This window comes from Archocentrus centrarchus, chromosome 3, assembly GCF_007364275.1.
Source record: "Archocentrus centrarchus isolate MPI-CPG fArcCen1 chromosome 3, fArcCen1, whole genome shotgun sequence".
In the NCBI taxonomy this organism is placed as follows: Eukaryota; Metazoa; Chordata; class Actinopteri; order Cichliformes; family Cichlidae; genus Archocentrus; species Archocentrus centrarchus.
The window spans coordinates 31,122,441-31,136,985 of record NC_044348.1 but is presented as its reverse complement, the minus strand read 5'-3'; the positions used below and the strand labels follow the sequence as shown (position 1 = coordinate 31,136,985).

At 40.8% G+C, this 14,545-nt stretch overlaps 1 protein-coding gene across 1 annotated transcript in view; it reads right to left on the bottom strand.

Moving 5' to 3' along the window:
• ntrk3b (neurotrophic tyrosine kinase, receptor, type 3b) overlaps positions 1-14,545 on the bottom strand; it is a 230,823-nt gene that overhangs the window by 117,602 nt on the left and 98,676 nt on the right. Inside the window, exons 5-6 of the mRNA XM_030726087.1 lie at positions 2,667-2,821; positions 1,993-2,135 (exon numbers count right to left, since the gene is read on the bottom strand). Coding sequence (XP_030581947.1) covers positions 1,993-2,135; positions 2,667-2,821 — 298 coding nt within the window. The remainder of the gene's footprint in view (positions 1-1,992; positions 2,136-2,666; positions 2,822-14,545) is intronic.

Sequence of the window (14,545 nt, the reverse complement as noted above, 5' to 3'; positions counted from 1 at the left end):
ACTCATCCTGATACAGCATCCGTCTACCCTAAAACATCAAGCCTGGGGCTGAGGTAGCTTTCATCTGTGAAGTCGCTGCAAGCATTAAAGACACAGATGACAAATGCAGTCACACAGCAATTTCAGAGACTCCTGTTCTTTTCTTCTTGCTGTTTATCTCTGCAGTTGTTATTGCTGCGACGTCCCTGGGGCCTTTCTCAGGGAGCGAGATTAGTGGGTTAACAGGCTCACCGTGGGTTCAACCCAGGCCTCTCTGTCACAAAAAAGTGGCTTATTTTGAACAACTTTGATTTTTTTTTTTTCACATCATGATAACTTTTACATCTAATCATAGAATTACAGGTTAATCTTGGACCTTGCAGTTATCAGAGTCTATTCACAAAGTCAATAATGGTTTTCCTACAAATATCATCCAAGTGCAAACACATTATTAGCACTGGGCCAATCAGAACATTGATCTAGAATATGTAGAGAAATGTAAAATTGATCTGAAACAACCATCAAGTCTTTGAACTTAACCCTACAAGCGTGTTCTCTTGCTGAAACCTGGATTTATCACTGAAGTCTTTCACTGTGAACTACAGACCTGAACTAATTTTCTGTTACAAGTAATATGCTTTCTTAAATTTATGACTTTATGACTATGAAGTGCACAAAATGCAATGCAAACACTGGTTATTAAAGTATAGAAACCATAAAAACACCATCATCAAGTTCGCTGATGACACCACGGTGGTCAGCCTGACCGTGGGGGGGTGATGAATCACCCTACAGGGAGGAAATGCAGGAGCTGGCAGGGTGGTGCATCAGAAACAACCTGGAGCTGAACACCACTAAGACTAAAGAGATGGTCACTGACTTCAGGAGGCAGAGAGGGGACCGTGCTCCACTTTAAATCAGTGGAGTGCATGAAGAGACCCAGATATCTGAGGACCTCACCAGATCTGCCAACACAGCAGCACATGTATTTAAAAAAAAAAAAAAAGGCCCAGCAGAGACTCCTGTGAAGGAGCCACCTGGAGGAGAAGCTCCAGGTGACCTTCTATGGGACTACCATAGAGCCACTGCTGATGTACAGTGTGTCTGTCTGTTTTTCTGCCTGCTCTGCTGCAGACAGGAGGGCTCTGCAGAGGGTCACCAGGACTGCTGAAGAAAAAAAACAAAACAAAATCATCGTCGGTCCCCCCGGAGAACGTTGCCAGCTCTCGCTCCATTAGCAGAGCAAAGAAAATCTTGGCAGACCCCTCTCACTCCGGTCAACACCTGTTCAACCTGCTGCCATCAGGGAAGAGACTCAGGTCCCACAAAGGCAGGACGAACAGGCTGAGGAACAGTTTTTAGTTCTGGGCCATTAGACTCTTGAACACTACACAATATTACACAATAGTAGCTTCACTAATTCACTGCTCACTTCTTCTGACTACCTCACTGGTCACAGCACACTGCCCAGTGTTTGACCACTCAGACCACTGTTTACCGTGAATATCTGGCATATTTATTCATTTATTTCCCTCAACCTTGTGCTATATTGGAGCATCCAATATAATATCTGGTATGTACTCTTCTCTGTGCAATAACTGGCATTTGTGCAATATTTGGCATATTTTGTATATTTGTTGCATTTATCTATTGCCTTGTAAGTCCTTGCTTTCATTGATATCTATAACTCCTACTCTTTGTAGCATATACATACTGGTTTTACAGTATTTTCCTTATCTTCTTGTTTGGTTTTACAAAGAAAAGGCACTGAACTTTGGCAGCTGTTACATTTTCATCATACTCCATATTTGATGACAATAAAAAGCTTTCTATTTCTATTTCTTTCATTTCTAAACTATGATGCTTAACAATCCTTAGACTGCGCTCAAACAACCAAGTTATCTGAATGAGAAATAAAAGACAATTTTTAGCCTTTGCAAGTGGGGTTGGGTCCATATAAAGTGGAAGAAGATGGATGGATGGATGGATGGATAAAATATATGCATGTCTAACCAGGTGTGTGTTGATGGAATGCAGGCCGCTGACAGTCCAGTCTACTTCAGGCAGTGGTGATCCAGATCCATTACAGCTCACCGTCACATTGTCACCCTCCATCACCAACACACTGCTGTGGCTCACACTGATCTCTGGTAAGTCTGAAAACACACACACACACACACACACAGATAGAGTGCATGTTCACATTAGTACACGCCTGTCACTTCCGGTGTCTACATACTTTCACACCAAATCAATTAATCACTTTTCATTAATGTAATAAAATTAGTACAAAGGAAGCAGCAGGACACACATCCAGACACAAACACGCACACAGACACACACTTGCACAGTGTCACAGGGATGAGTCACCACCAGGAGATAATACTGCAGAGACTCCAGCCTCTGTCAGAATCAACACACTGCTCCTCACATCAGATTCACCCTCTGAACTCTGTCACACCTCCTCCCTTTCTTGTCTCAGCTACTCTCCTTGCTTCTCTTCTCTTTCCTCTGCTTCACCTTTACCCCCCCCCCCCCCGCTTTTCCTTTTGCTTTGTCGTCAGCCATTCTTCTTTTCTTCGCTCCCCTTCTTGCCACCCCTCTCCTACGCCGCTTCTTCTTTCCTTACATTTTTTTTCTCCTTTCTAATCACAGACCTCACCTTTCCCTCCTCCTCTTCCACTTACCACAGTTGTGGATGTACATGTTGTGCAGTCGTATCTTGGAGGCTCCATTCCTGCAGTACAACTGCTGTGTGTGAAGCCCTGCTTCTCCTCTCTGCTGCCACAGCTGGATCCAACGGATGTCACAGCCGCAGTCAAACACCACGCCATCCAAATGCCTTAAAAAAATAAAAAGAAGAATGACAACTACAGATAAACTACACAAGGAAGCAGTTACTGCAGTATTACAACAACATAAAGAGCCTTAACAGCAGCAGCAAAAACAACCAAAATATTAGCATTGCAAATTACTCCAGTAGCAGCTAATGTTGCTAAAACCATCGATGCAGACAGCAACTTCTTTCTGCTACACACACGTGTGAATTCCTCTTTTTGCTTCAGTGTCCCAGGGAAATAAAAGGATTTGTAACATACACCTGCCTAAAAAATACAAAAAAACCCCAAAAAACATATGTAGTCCACTGAAAGACAGATGTATCCTTACACTAATATACAGCTACTGCAGTGACAGACACACAACTGTCATTATCACAGAGTACAACTGGATTTTCCGCAGTGGTTTCATGCTAAAGTGGCAGCCTGCTGTTCTGCTGTGAAGTAAAATATTTTTAGTAGAAGTGTGAACAAACCAGAGGTGTTTAAGGTGTTTTAATCAAGCAGCGCGAGCGCACAAAACCCAAACGTTACAGCAGTGTTGAGATCGATATGTATAGGTGGCAGTGTATTTTTCTTTTTTCTACTTCAAAAATAACACATGCAACAAGAAATGCTAACATGGATTTCTACCATGTATGTTTAAAAAAATCTACTTAGTGCAGGAAAGAGTTATGCATATCCCAGAAAGTAAACTTTTTTTTTTTTATCAATGGGAGACCTTCACTTCCTGTCTTTGGAGGTGCATCACAGCCAATCTTTGCATGAGCAACAAGACCTGAAGTAATACAACCGTATCCAGCAAAAGGAACATTTTTGCCAACAATCACAATCTAATCAGCCAGCGACTTCTCATCGATCAGAGATCAACTGATAGTGACTGATCAAACACAGATGTGCCTTTTCTGGTGTTTCTCAAAAGTCAAATTAATGTGAGTCAGCAGACAAGAGGAGAAACGATGAATGGCTACACTGAAGGATTCAAATGTGAGAAGGTCAAAGGTCAGAACGGTGTTCAGGCTATCGGTCTCAGGCTGCATTACCGTCAGACGGGTATCATTAGGCTCCACTGTGCATACATTTCACTCTCGCAGCAGAGCCACATTATTCAACACTGTACTCCACCCTCTGCATTTTGCATATGTCCAATTTGAAGGCTGTGATTGGTCAATTTAGTCAAGATGAATGCCTGTCCAAATGTCCTTCACAAAGGTCAATAAGATATTGCAGAAAGCATGAATAATGTATGGACTATGTCCACCACTCAGTATAAAGTAATGAGAATAGATTCCCATAGGTGGATCTCACTTATTATCACCTGCCCACTGGATCTTATACCGCAGTTAAAACAGAGCCTTTTCATACTGACAATATGACAGCTAACTCACTGAGCCGACGTCCACTTAGTTTCCCTTTAATTACAGCAGCAGAAAACCTATTAAACACATTAATATATATAATTATATTTACCATTTTAGTCACTTGGTTTTCTTGTCATTACACTTTCACCTACGTATAAAAAAAATAACATACTAAAAAAAATTCTAGGTTTGTTATTGTTTTCCAATGCAGGAAGCACGAGGAAGGACACGGGTGAATTCATTCATTTAATATTGTACAAGAGTGAAACCTGCCAACCTCTGAGATTCAGATATCCTTACTGACTATTGATATTTAACTTTTATTACAGTTATTAATTTAATTATAAATTGGTGTTCTCAATCAATAGCTTATTGGCATTTAATGAAATACACCTGTTAGGACATAATAACCTGTTGACATTTACCCATTAATGCTTATTATTTCATCATCATTTCAACTGCTGTAACAGAAGAATTTCCTATTACTATTCTTGATATTAGTATTTTTTTATTCTTATTAATAATTTCAGAGGTCAGCAGTGCCCCCAGATATTTATCAGGTTAAATTAACACACTCATACGTTAATATTGGTGCTGCTGGCATGAAGCATCGTAATATTGACATAACCCCTGTAATAATAATAAAAAAACATTTTCAGCGGCTGAAATATGCGCGTTGATTTCAGGATTTTCTTCTTTGCTGGTAAATAAATCAAGTTTAAAATTAAAACAAGAAAACTATTAGGAACTTTTGAATGGCTGCCACAGAGAGATCGTTTGCTGGTTACATTTTACCGTCGCAGATGTGCTTTATTCTTTTTTTCTTGATTGAATTTCTATGTGGAATATTTGAAGGGAAGATTACGTTGTAGGATTTTTATTACTGCAGATCAACTTTTATGGATTCAGCTAAAAGAAAGAAAGAAAAAAAAAAGTACCAAATGTATCTTCATTCTACCAAACTGCTATGAAAGAGCCATCATCTAGTTCCCTTCTGATCTGGAAAACTCAGTTATCCAGAAAATAAAAATAAAAATGATGAATGAAAAAAAGAGCTTTTAAATCGAGGATCTCTAAATGATAAAGAGGAAGTTCTAAGAGATTCCCACATTTCCCCATTGCAGGTCTACCAGTTATTGAGCTTTCCAGGTAGCATCTCTAGCAGAGCATTTATCTTTCTTACTGAGGTGATGAGACAAAGCACTCCAACTAAGATCCCAAGAAGATTATAAATACAATGAAATTGACTGTATTCACTTTGCTTGTTTTAGATTTTGATCTTCATTTACTGTAAGATGCTTTATTTAAATGCTGCATTTCTTTCAAGGAAATTCCTCAGCAGCTCACGAAGCCATGTTCTAAACTCTAAGGACAATAACTGCCTCAGAACTATTATATTCACTGTAATATAGACCAGAGTGCAGATTTCCTTTCAGGAAACATTTAGGGAAAGACAGGTAGCTCCCCACATGATGGTGCAGAGGAGAATTTCAAGGTTAAAGGTTTTCATTTAACGCTGAACAAGCCGAACCACGAGGGATCAGAGCTCACCAGAGTAGGGCGGCCGAGGCTTTCCCTCTTGTACTGTAATTATGGTCATTATTAATAAGAACCCCCACCTCAATACATTACCCACTATTCCTCTGGGTAAAGCTGATCAGCGCCTGTACAGATACAACTGAAAAAAAAAAATGAGGCATGTCAAACCTAAAAGCAGCAACCCAGCATTTCAAATGTGCGCTCAGCCTGTGCAGTACAGTACCAAAGAACCATCTGAGTTTAGAGTGCTGCCATCTAAACAAGCAATAAGACAACAGGAAAAAAGTAAACTGACAGCTGGAAGCTGATACATGTCTGAAGGAGAGCAGATTAGACTTAGAAAAGAACAAAAGCAAACAGCAGTGTGACCCCAGATATAGAGAGCTAACAGCATGGCGTTTCCTTCAAGCTGGCTAACGATCCACCCCGCTACTCTAGAGAAGAGGTAATGATCACCACCGGAGGCTGTTTTTCTGGGAAATGTACACACAGGTGCTTTAGCTGAGGAGCCGTGGATCACAAGCAATGATAAGCCATATACTGCATTGTTGCTCACATGCTTTGATCTCAGCTTGAATGCGCCGCTTCCTCTCCTTTTACTGGAGGAATTATTCTAGGTCTTTAAATCCTATGTGTTTAATAAATCGCCTTATTTGGCTTATTTTTACCGCAGTGCTGAGCTCCTGGGTTTGACTGTGTGTTGTATGCTGGGCTTTGTGGTAATTCGGCGCAAAGATGTTAGTTCCTAAATGCCGTGCTTACCTGTTTAACTGACTTTTTACTCACTTCAGCCACAGACGTTAATGTCTTCTTCAAGAAGAAAAAGTAAGCTGGCTAATATTTCACTGATAACAGAAGAAAATGACTCAGGGGATGACGTCTCAGTCCAAACTAGTCACATGCGGCTCAATCAGAAACCACTGGCATCACATTTTAGCACCCTGGACGACCCCCTTGGCGAGTATGATTTCCCAACACGCAGACATGTTGACAAAAAGAGAGTTAAAGAGAGACATGTTTATTTTATGCAAAGCCGACGCTGCACTGCTGACTTTATTGGTTTACTTGAGTTACTTATTCTAAATGTGTTGCACTTGTCTTAAAGGACATTCTCATTTTATTTATTTAAAATTTAAGCTAACAGAGTTCAGAGCTTGGAGCTACGGTAACAGTGATAATTAAGGGCAATTAAATGGATTTGATTGTCAAAAGGCAAACATTTACACTGAGATACAAACTGGATTTTGTGTAGGAAGGGAATGAACAATGCCTAAGTCTTTGATAAGATGCAAACACTGAAATGTAGGGCTAACTAACCTCGGTATACTTCACATCATAAACCAAGATGGACTTGGACACAAGCGTGAGACGCAGAGGTAAAAGTTGAAATCATTTTATTTTATTTTATTTTATTTATTTTATTTGTAGGCGGAGTCTGAAAACAGTCTTTCGAGGTGTGCAGGAGTGGTTTGTTGACGACTCCTGAAAATGAGCTACACAAAGGGAGAGGCAGGTTAATCCACTTGGAAGGTTTCCTCAGAACTGCTTTCCAGGCCTGGGGAGGGAGCTCGAGGAAGAGTGTCTCACTAGCCTGTATTGCCTGGATGGGCACAGCCCAAAGAGGAGACATGGGCCCCACCCTCCAGTAGGCTCACCACCCGCAGGAGGCATCGTAGGGGTTGGGTGGTAGCCAAGAGTGGAGGCCCTGGCAGACCGATACCCGGCTTTCGAGACTGGCTACTGGGACATAGAATGTCACCTCTCTGGTGGGGAAGGAGCCTGAACTAGTGCATGAGGTTGAGAGATACCACCTAGATATAACCAGGCTCAACTCAACGCATGGTCTGGGCTCTGGTACCAGTCTCCTGGAGAGGGGCTGGACTCTGTTCCAGTCTGGAGCTGCCCTCGGTGAGAGGCAGCGAGCTGGGGTGGGTATTCTTGTATCCCCTCGGCTTGCTGCCTGTACGTCGGAGTACCCAGGAGAACCATGACAACACATATCTTTGCTGTATCTCAGATCACATACTTCCACACTTACGATCACTATTTGAATGCAGAAATACATTAATACTGGAGAGTACTACATGCAGTGTAGAGTACACTTGAGTACAGAAACCCTCCTGGCTATGCAGAGGAAAGGCAGTGACAACCAAACAGGAGGAGGAAGGAATCAAGAGGAAGATAACATGTCGACGCCAATGATAGCTTGCTTTTTTTTCCACCTTAATAAGGCTTTGTATTGTAGTATTATGGTCTTGTGTGGTGTGCGTGCATGCTAACTTGCCATCTTCACAGCAGAAGTATCTGCTATGCTTATTTCCACAGACGCAGCCATGAGCATGTTATACGTTACCTCAGAAAATAAAGTGCCTTTTCATCCGCTGTGTCACTTTAGAGCTTATTTTTTTATTTTGAGAAATTCAAACATGCAAGTCCTCGTCCACAGCTCTTCCCTCTTGTATGAAACATGAACAGTACAGATGCAAGCATAAATAAATGTTTTCAAACCATTCAGCTTATAATTGGCAAAACATTTTAATGACTGAACTCATAAGTGGGTCTTAGCGGCCGATAAAACAGCCCCCTTTTCACATTTCACACTTCACAGGCCCGGGCGTGTACAGCAAAACTGTGCGTAAAAGGTCTAGTGAGGAAAACGGGAGCACGTGAGCTGTTTGCCATCCCGTGCCAAGAACGGCAGCGGAACGAAAATGGATTGGATTTCAACGCAGTGGTTGCTCCTCTACATGGATTAACTGTTAAGGATGGAACATGTAACTTAAGCCACAGTCTGCTAGCATTACATCATGAATTAAGCCTTCTTGCATTAAACACACTTTTATGCTTTACAGTGATTTTCAAGTTTAACATCTCTCGGTTATCACAGGGAATTGTCTGTACTGTACTAGAAGAGAAAGTTTGGAATAATTTTTCCTTTTACTATATAAAAAACAGATTTCATCTCCTGATTTTTGATCACAATATTCTGTTTTTCTGTCTCTGTCTTTGAGTCAGAACAGTCATTGCTGTTGTTTTTTCCCGCCCGTCACTTCACATAGATCACTTGTCAATCAAACTGTGTGGTGAGTACGGTCATCATTATTATTGTTATGGCACGGAAAAGAGATAATCGAGCTGTCATGCCATCAGATTGGATTGGATGCTCGTGGAGAGGCTGACTGACAAACAGACATCTATTGAAAAGCAGTGGGTTCAGTAAACAGATGTTGCGTGAACTGGTCTCACCTCGGCGCTGCACCGCTCGTCGGCCTCAGCAAAATTTTCAAATTTCTGCTTGTAAGCAGGAAGTGGATCAAGTTTTGACACGGCGCAGTAAAAAGTATTCGAGGGGAATAAATGTCGAAAAAGAAAAAAACTGTCAGAACAATGTCAGATTTACAACAAGCATTTTCCCCCGAACACTTGCTTTTAGCACACCCCGCTAAGCGTGCATCATCACTTCTCAACACTCCTGGCTGCCGCTGGACTGTCTCCATCATCCTCACGCTGAGTTTTTTTGCTTATGTCATGGATAAAGCGGCACACAGCGAATAAATAAATAAGTGTTTTGTCTCATCATTGCTTTTCTTTAAAGTTGCAGTGATCTGGTCAGTCAGTGTGCCCGCATGGTTTCTCCCACTGCCTTTACCCTTTTATTTTCTTTTTCAAGCCACTAAGGGATAATTTGTCTCAAGAGAAAGAGCTGATTTTGGCTTATCGACAACACCTCCTGCACAGCAATCATGGAGAAGAGTGGGGACACCCGAGACATGTCAGGGAAGGCTAACATGCAGGAAAAATAGGACAAAGGAAGAGGTTAGGGTATTTTCTTTCCCCCAATGCAGCAGAGATTCTTCTGGAGGTATTTTGATGAAGACAGATGCTTCAAAAGATGTTTTATGATTGTAGTATTATGTGTAATCCTCTTTATAGCCTGGCATCCATATGGTACTCTCATGACTTTGATTTGCTATTGTATTTAATGGATAGCTCTTATTTTACTACCTTTATCTTGAACACTTCTATGTTTATTATTGTAGCACACCCTCTCAATAATAATGTTTTGACTGCCAAAATTCATGTGTCTTTTTCACCTGCTTCACCTAATTTATTCTTAAAGAGTAACCAGGCAGAGAGGGCTTTAAGCACAGGTACGTTTCATATTATTTTCAGCAATAAAGAGCTACGGTGGTGAGCTGGAAAACCAAATGAAGTACTGTGCTACAAAAAAAAGAGCAAACAAATGAGTAAATAGGCAACTGTATGCTTATAACGAAGTCATCTAAATATTCAGAGAAATTATGTTAATTTCTTACTGCACATTTTCATTCTTGGACTTTGCATGATACACAGTTAAATAAAGTTATTATTTATTTTATAGTGGGCCTTGGTGTAAGTCCTTCAGTTCACAAGCAGTTTTAGCTCCTCCCCCTCCTAAGTCAACTTATTTCTGATTGGCTACCCCTCGCTAACAGAAGGTTTGAACAGGAAGTGGGTGGAGTTTCTGTCTTCACAGCCATAGCTGCATGCCTGAGGTGACCATATTAAGCATATTCCCTCTCAGTGACATCATATAGGGCCAAAAGTAAAAGAAAACAAAAAAATAGCGTTTGGATCTGTCTGGAATCTGAACCTTCGGCTCACAGGGATTATGGCCGTCAATGTATAAGTTACATTATCTAAATCTGATTCTGTAATTGAAGAGAAAAAAAAAATCATCAGACATTTGACTATTAAAACTAATAATCAATTATTGTTATAATAATTATTGTAAAAGCTTAGAAGCATTTTGTTTGTTGGACTCAGGTTAAAGTGAAAACTGATTCAACAACAGGTATATGCCCCTATGGCAAAAAGACAGGAAGTTACTGTTTTACTTTGTGCACATTTGATTATAATTAAGGAACTATTGTTGCAGAGTTATTGGTATGCTGGAATGGTTTATGCCCCTTAACTCATGATGCTTCATCGTTTCAAAGAAAATATAGTTTTTGTATTTTGATTGAGGAATTTAGCAGCAGCACCTGAGCGATTATGTGGCTGCACTATTTTGCTGTTTGCTACATCGCCCTGAAACTCAATCGGTTCTGGTCAGTTCTGCTTCTGATTTGGACACACAGACTGATGTATGAGCAGAGTTTGATACTAGAAGACTGTTTTCATTTTCTTCAGCTGAAAATCTTTCTGCGATTCCCTGAAATCTGAGCTTGAGGTGACCCTGAAAACATGATTTGTGACATCAAGACATGTTCAGAAATCTCTCTTTGGTCTATCTGACAACTTCCTCTAATTTGATATTGAAATTGTAACATGTGATCCACAAAAAAATGAGAATCAGTGACATAGGAGGCATCTCATTTTAAATGGTTAAACTTTTAAAGTCATTTGTGTATTAATATACAAATCAAACTGTGTTTATGTACCTTAAATGTTGTGTGATCACAGATAAGGTGTAAAGTACAGTAAACAAACTGGTAGTAATTTATTAACCAATATAAACTGAGGAAACCTCTTATCATAAAAGCAAAGTGAACTTTGTGTGAGTCTATCACACAGTGATAGACGGCAATCACATCAACTACGAGTTCTTCCTGTGCAGCTAATTGGATTCGAAGTCCAGCGAACATCAGCAGGATCGTTTCCATCTGGAGCTTCTGGTTTTATGTTTCAGTTTTATGAAATCATTCCATGTCATGCAAAAGTGGATGGGCTGTTTTTAGCTATTCGTGCACATAACAGCTGCTTTTTCCTCACTGTATGTGGGGTAGGGTAATTATTATAGAGGTGTAAACACACACACACACACACACACACACACACACACACACACACACACACACACACACGGGGGTGTCCACATCAGTTCCACATCCTTTTATTAACATAGTGAGCCTCAGTGTAGCTCCTCAATTCATCCACCATCTGAAACAATGTTAGCTTCTCTCCCTTTAAGACCATCCTCCCTTTAAGCCAACTTTCTTCTGATTGCTTTTCTCAAACAGAAGGTTGAATAGTGTAGGGTTTGCTGTTCAGACCCGGATATCCCCTCTCAATGACATCACACCGAGCCAAGGGTAGGAAAAAAAAATCTTTAAAACCAAGTGTTTACAGGAGTCTGAGAAATGAGATTTGGCTCACAGGTGCATATGCTCATGTCATTTTTGAAACTTTGGCCATTGTAACAGAATATGACACAATAGACACAAAAGCACGACAGATCCACGTAAAATAAACTGGCTTTAATGGATATGAGCATGCACAGAGCGCTACAGGCCATAAAGTAAAGCTCCCCCAGCTGTCCAATGTCAAACTCAGAGATGAAGCCACACTAAAAGTGACCCTGAGACAATGAAGACTTTATCTGTTGTGACAGAGAATTCTTTTCAGCCAAGTGTTAAGTGTCTTCGCGCCCCACCAGTACTTCCGAGGTATTGTTTTTTTTTGTTTTTTTTTTTAAAGGGAAAGGCCTTGTATTTTAAATTTTTACTTGTGGCTGCTTTCACAAAAATCTGTGTTGACAAGTTGACACGTTTTCTTCCCTCTGCACAGATTGTACCCAGCAGTCTGAGTTTCAGAGCTGGTGGTGACCTCTTAAAAGTCTAGGCCACTGCTGCCCCCAGTCACGTCTTTTCCAGCACATTTAACATTTTAATACTCTTTTACCCTCTTGTGAGTCAGTCTTTGATGTTTTTGAAGAGTCCATGTAAATGTCATGCATTTCAGTACAATTTACATCACAAGATTACCAGATTGATCCGTTCATATTTCAGACAAACTCAAAGAAAACTCCATTTTGCACTGAGAGGTGTGAATGTTTGCCTTCGCGCCGGCCGCTGCTTCCCCGAGAGTCCGGATTAAAGAGCCACTAACAGAATAAAGGGATTCGAGAGGCACGTTGCCGCAGGCAGATCGCGTCAGTTGGTAAAGAAGAAAAATATTTGCAGCCATTGTCTGGCTTTTGATTGGCTGGGCTTGCACCACACAGCAGTAGCTCCAATCCTTTGGCTAAAGGGCACGCAGACAAAAAGGCAGAGCCGATTATCTGCGTCTCATCCAGAGGCAGCACACAGTAGACGTCTATTGTACGGCTTCAATGTGATGGCGGAGCCTTTCACAGGAGTCACAAAAGATTTTAGATTATTGAGATTTCCCTGATAGTATTGCCATTGTTACTGATATTAAGATATTGCAAGGAGTGTGAAATATCTGTGCAACCGACCTGCAAAACAAAGTAACTGTTTTAGAGTTACACTTTGGTGGACTTGATAAGGAGTATTTGATAAGAGTAAACAGACACTTCCTTGACTGATAGCGACTCCTTCCCCCTCTTCAGTTTTCCATGTTGTCTCATTGTAACGGCGTCTCTGGTATAACTGGTGAATGAGGTGGAGGTTCAACTCGGGCACACCACAGAAAGCTCCTGCATCTTTAGAGGCTGTTTGAGGTTAACAGGAGTCACGCCTTCATGTTAAAGCAGTTGTTGTGCACCACTTTCCATTGACGGGAACATGCTCTATAGCGGTTTAATTATGTGTAAAGCAGCACTCAGAAGCAGGAAGCGCAGCATATAATTCCAAAGTTGGCCAATCAGTGGTGCTTTGATGAAACGGTGTATTGCTTAATGGTGTTGTCAGTGAGTGTATTACCTTTTTGGTCAGCATGTTTTATCAGTATCAATTACATTCTTTTTTTTTTTAACTGTTATTTGCATGTGGTAGGCATCATTTTCCCCTTTAATTCTCATTCACAACAACCCGTGAAAGCAATTAGAGCAACGCTTTAAGTAGCAGCGATGATACATACAGTACAATGAACTAACCAACAGAGACGCTGTTATTTTAAAGCTTCTAAAGGACTTCCAGGCTTAAATTAAACCATTTGCACATTCCCTATTCATTGCGGGTCACTGTCACCAGTGTGTTGCAGCTTTGAAATTGGCTCACTTTCATTGTTAAAAAAAAAGAATGAAATATAATTACAATAACAGCGCCTAGAGTGACTGAGATAACACGGTTTAGGGACACCGTTGTGGCAAAGGGCCGCGCTCTCCTTTCGTCACGTAAAATGGAAATTATTTCGGCTGGTTTGATCTTCCTCTATTTACATAATATCAGTGTGGTTGAGCAGCACGGGTGGGCACTTATCATTGATATTGCATTTTGAAATATTCTAATAATTAAAGGCAATAGCTGTCCGGTGAGCAGGATTCATTTGGCATGATTGAATGATTGGCACTTTCCAAGCTAATTTGGTTTCGGGTGACCATACAGACATGGTAAAGGGAGTAATGATGTCAGGGCCACGTCGCAGACTCATGATAGAGTGACTCATTTCCTATTAGCAAGGCCTGATTCCACATGGTTTCCTTTTTGCATAACGCCTCGACCCACGTCTGTGCCGCCACGCCACTTCGACTGACACCTCTTAACTAAACACACCAAATGGAATAGACATAAACCCTCACTCCTCATCAGCATTCAGTAGGAAACGCGGGCATCACCCTGGCCCTGCTTTTCATGTAGGAAAACAAAGACACCATTTGTACGCATCTAGAATGGTTGCTTAAGAAGAAATAGGATTGCACATCAGAGCAAATCGTGCCCTGTGAGCTGTAACAGTGATTCGGTTCAGGAAGAATCTGAGCTTGCTATTTTAGTTTGCTTTGTGTGATTTACACTGTAATTTCAGGTCATGTAATTGTTGAATTACACAGCAGTCTTTAAGTGTTTACTTAGGCAAAAAGGTCCCAATCCTGTGTGTGAAATTAAAGTTGAAATGTATAATATTTTAAATGGAGAAAGGGTGCATTAATTTGCTGTTGCTGAGCTG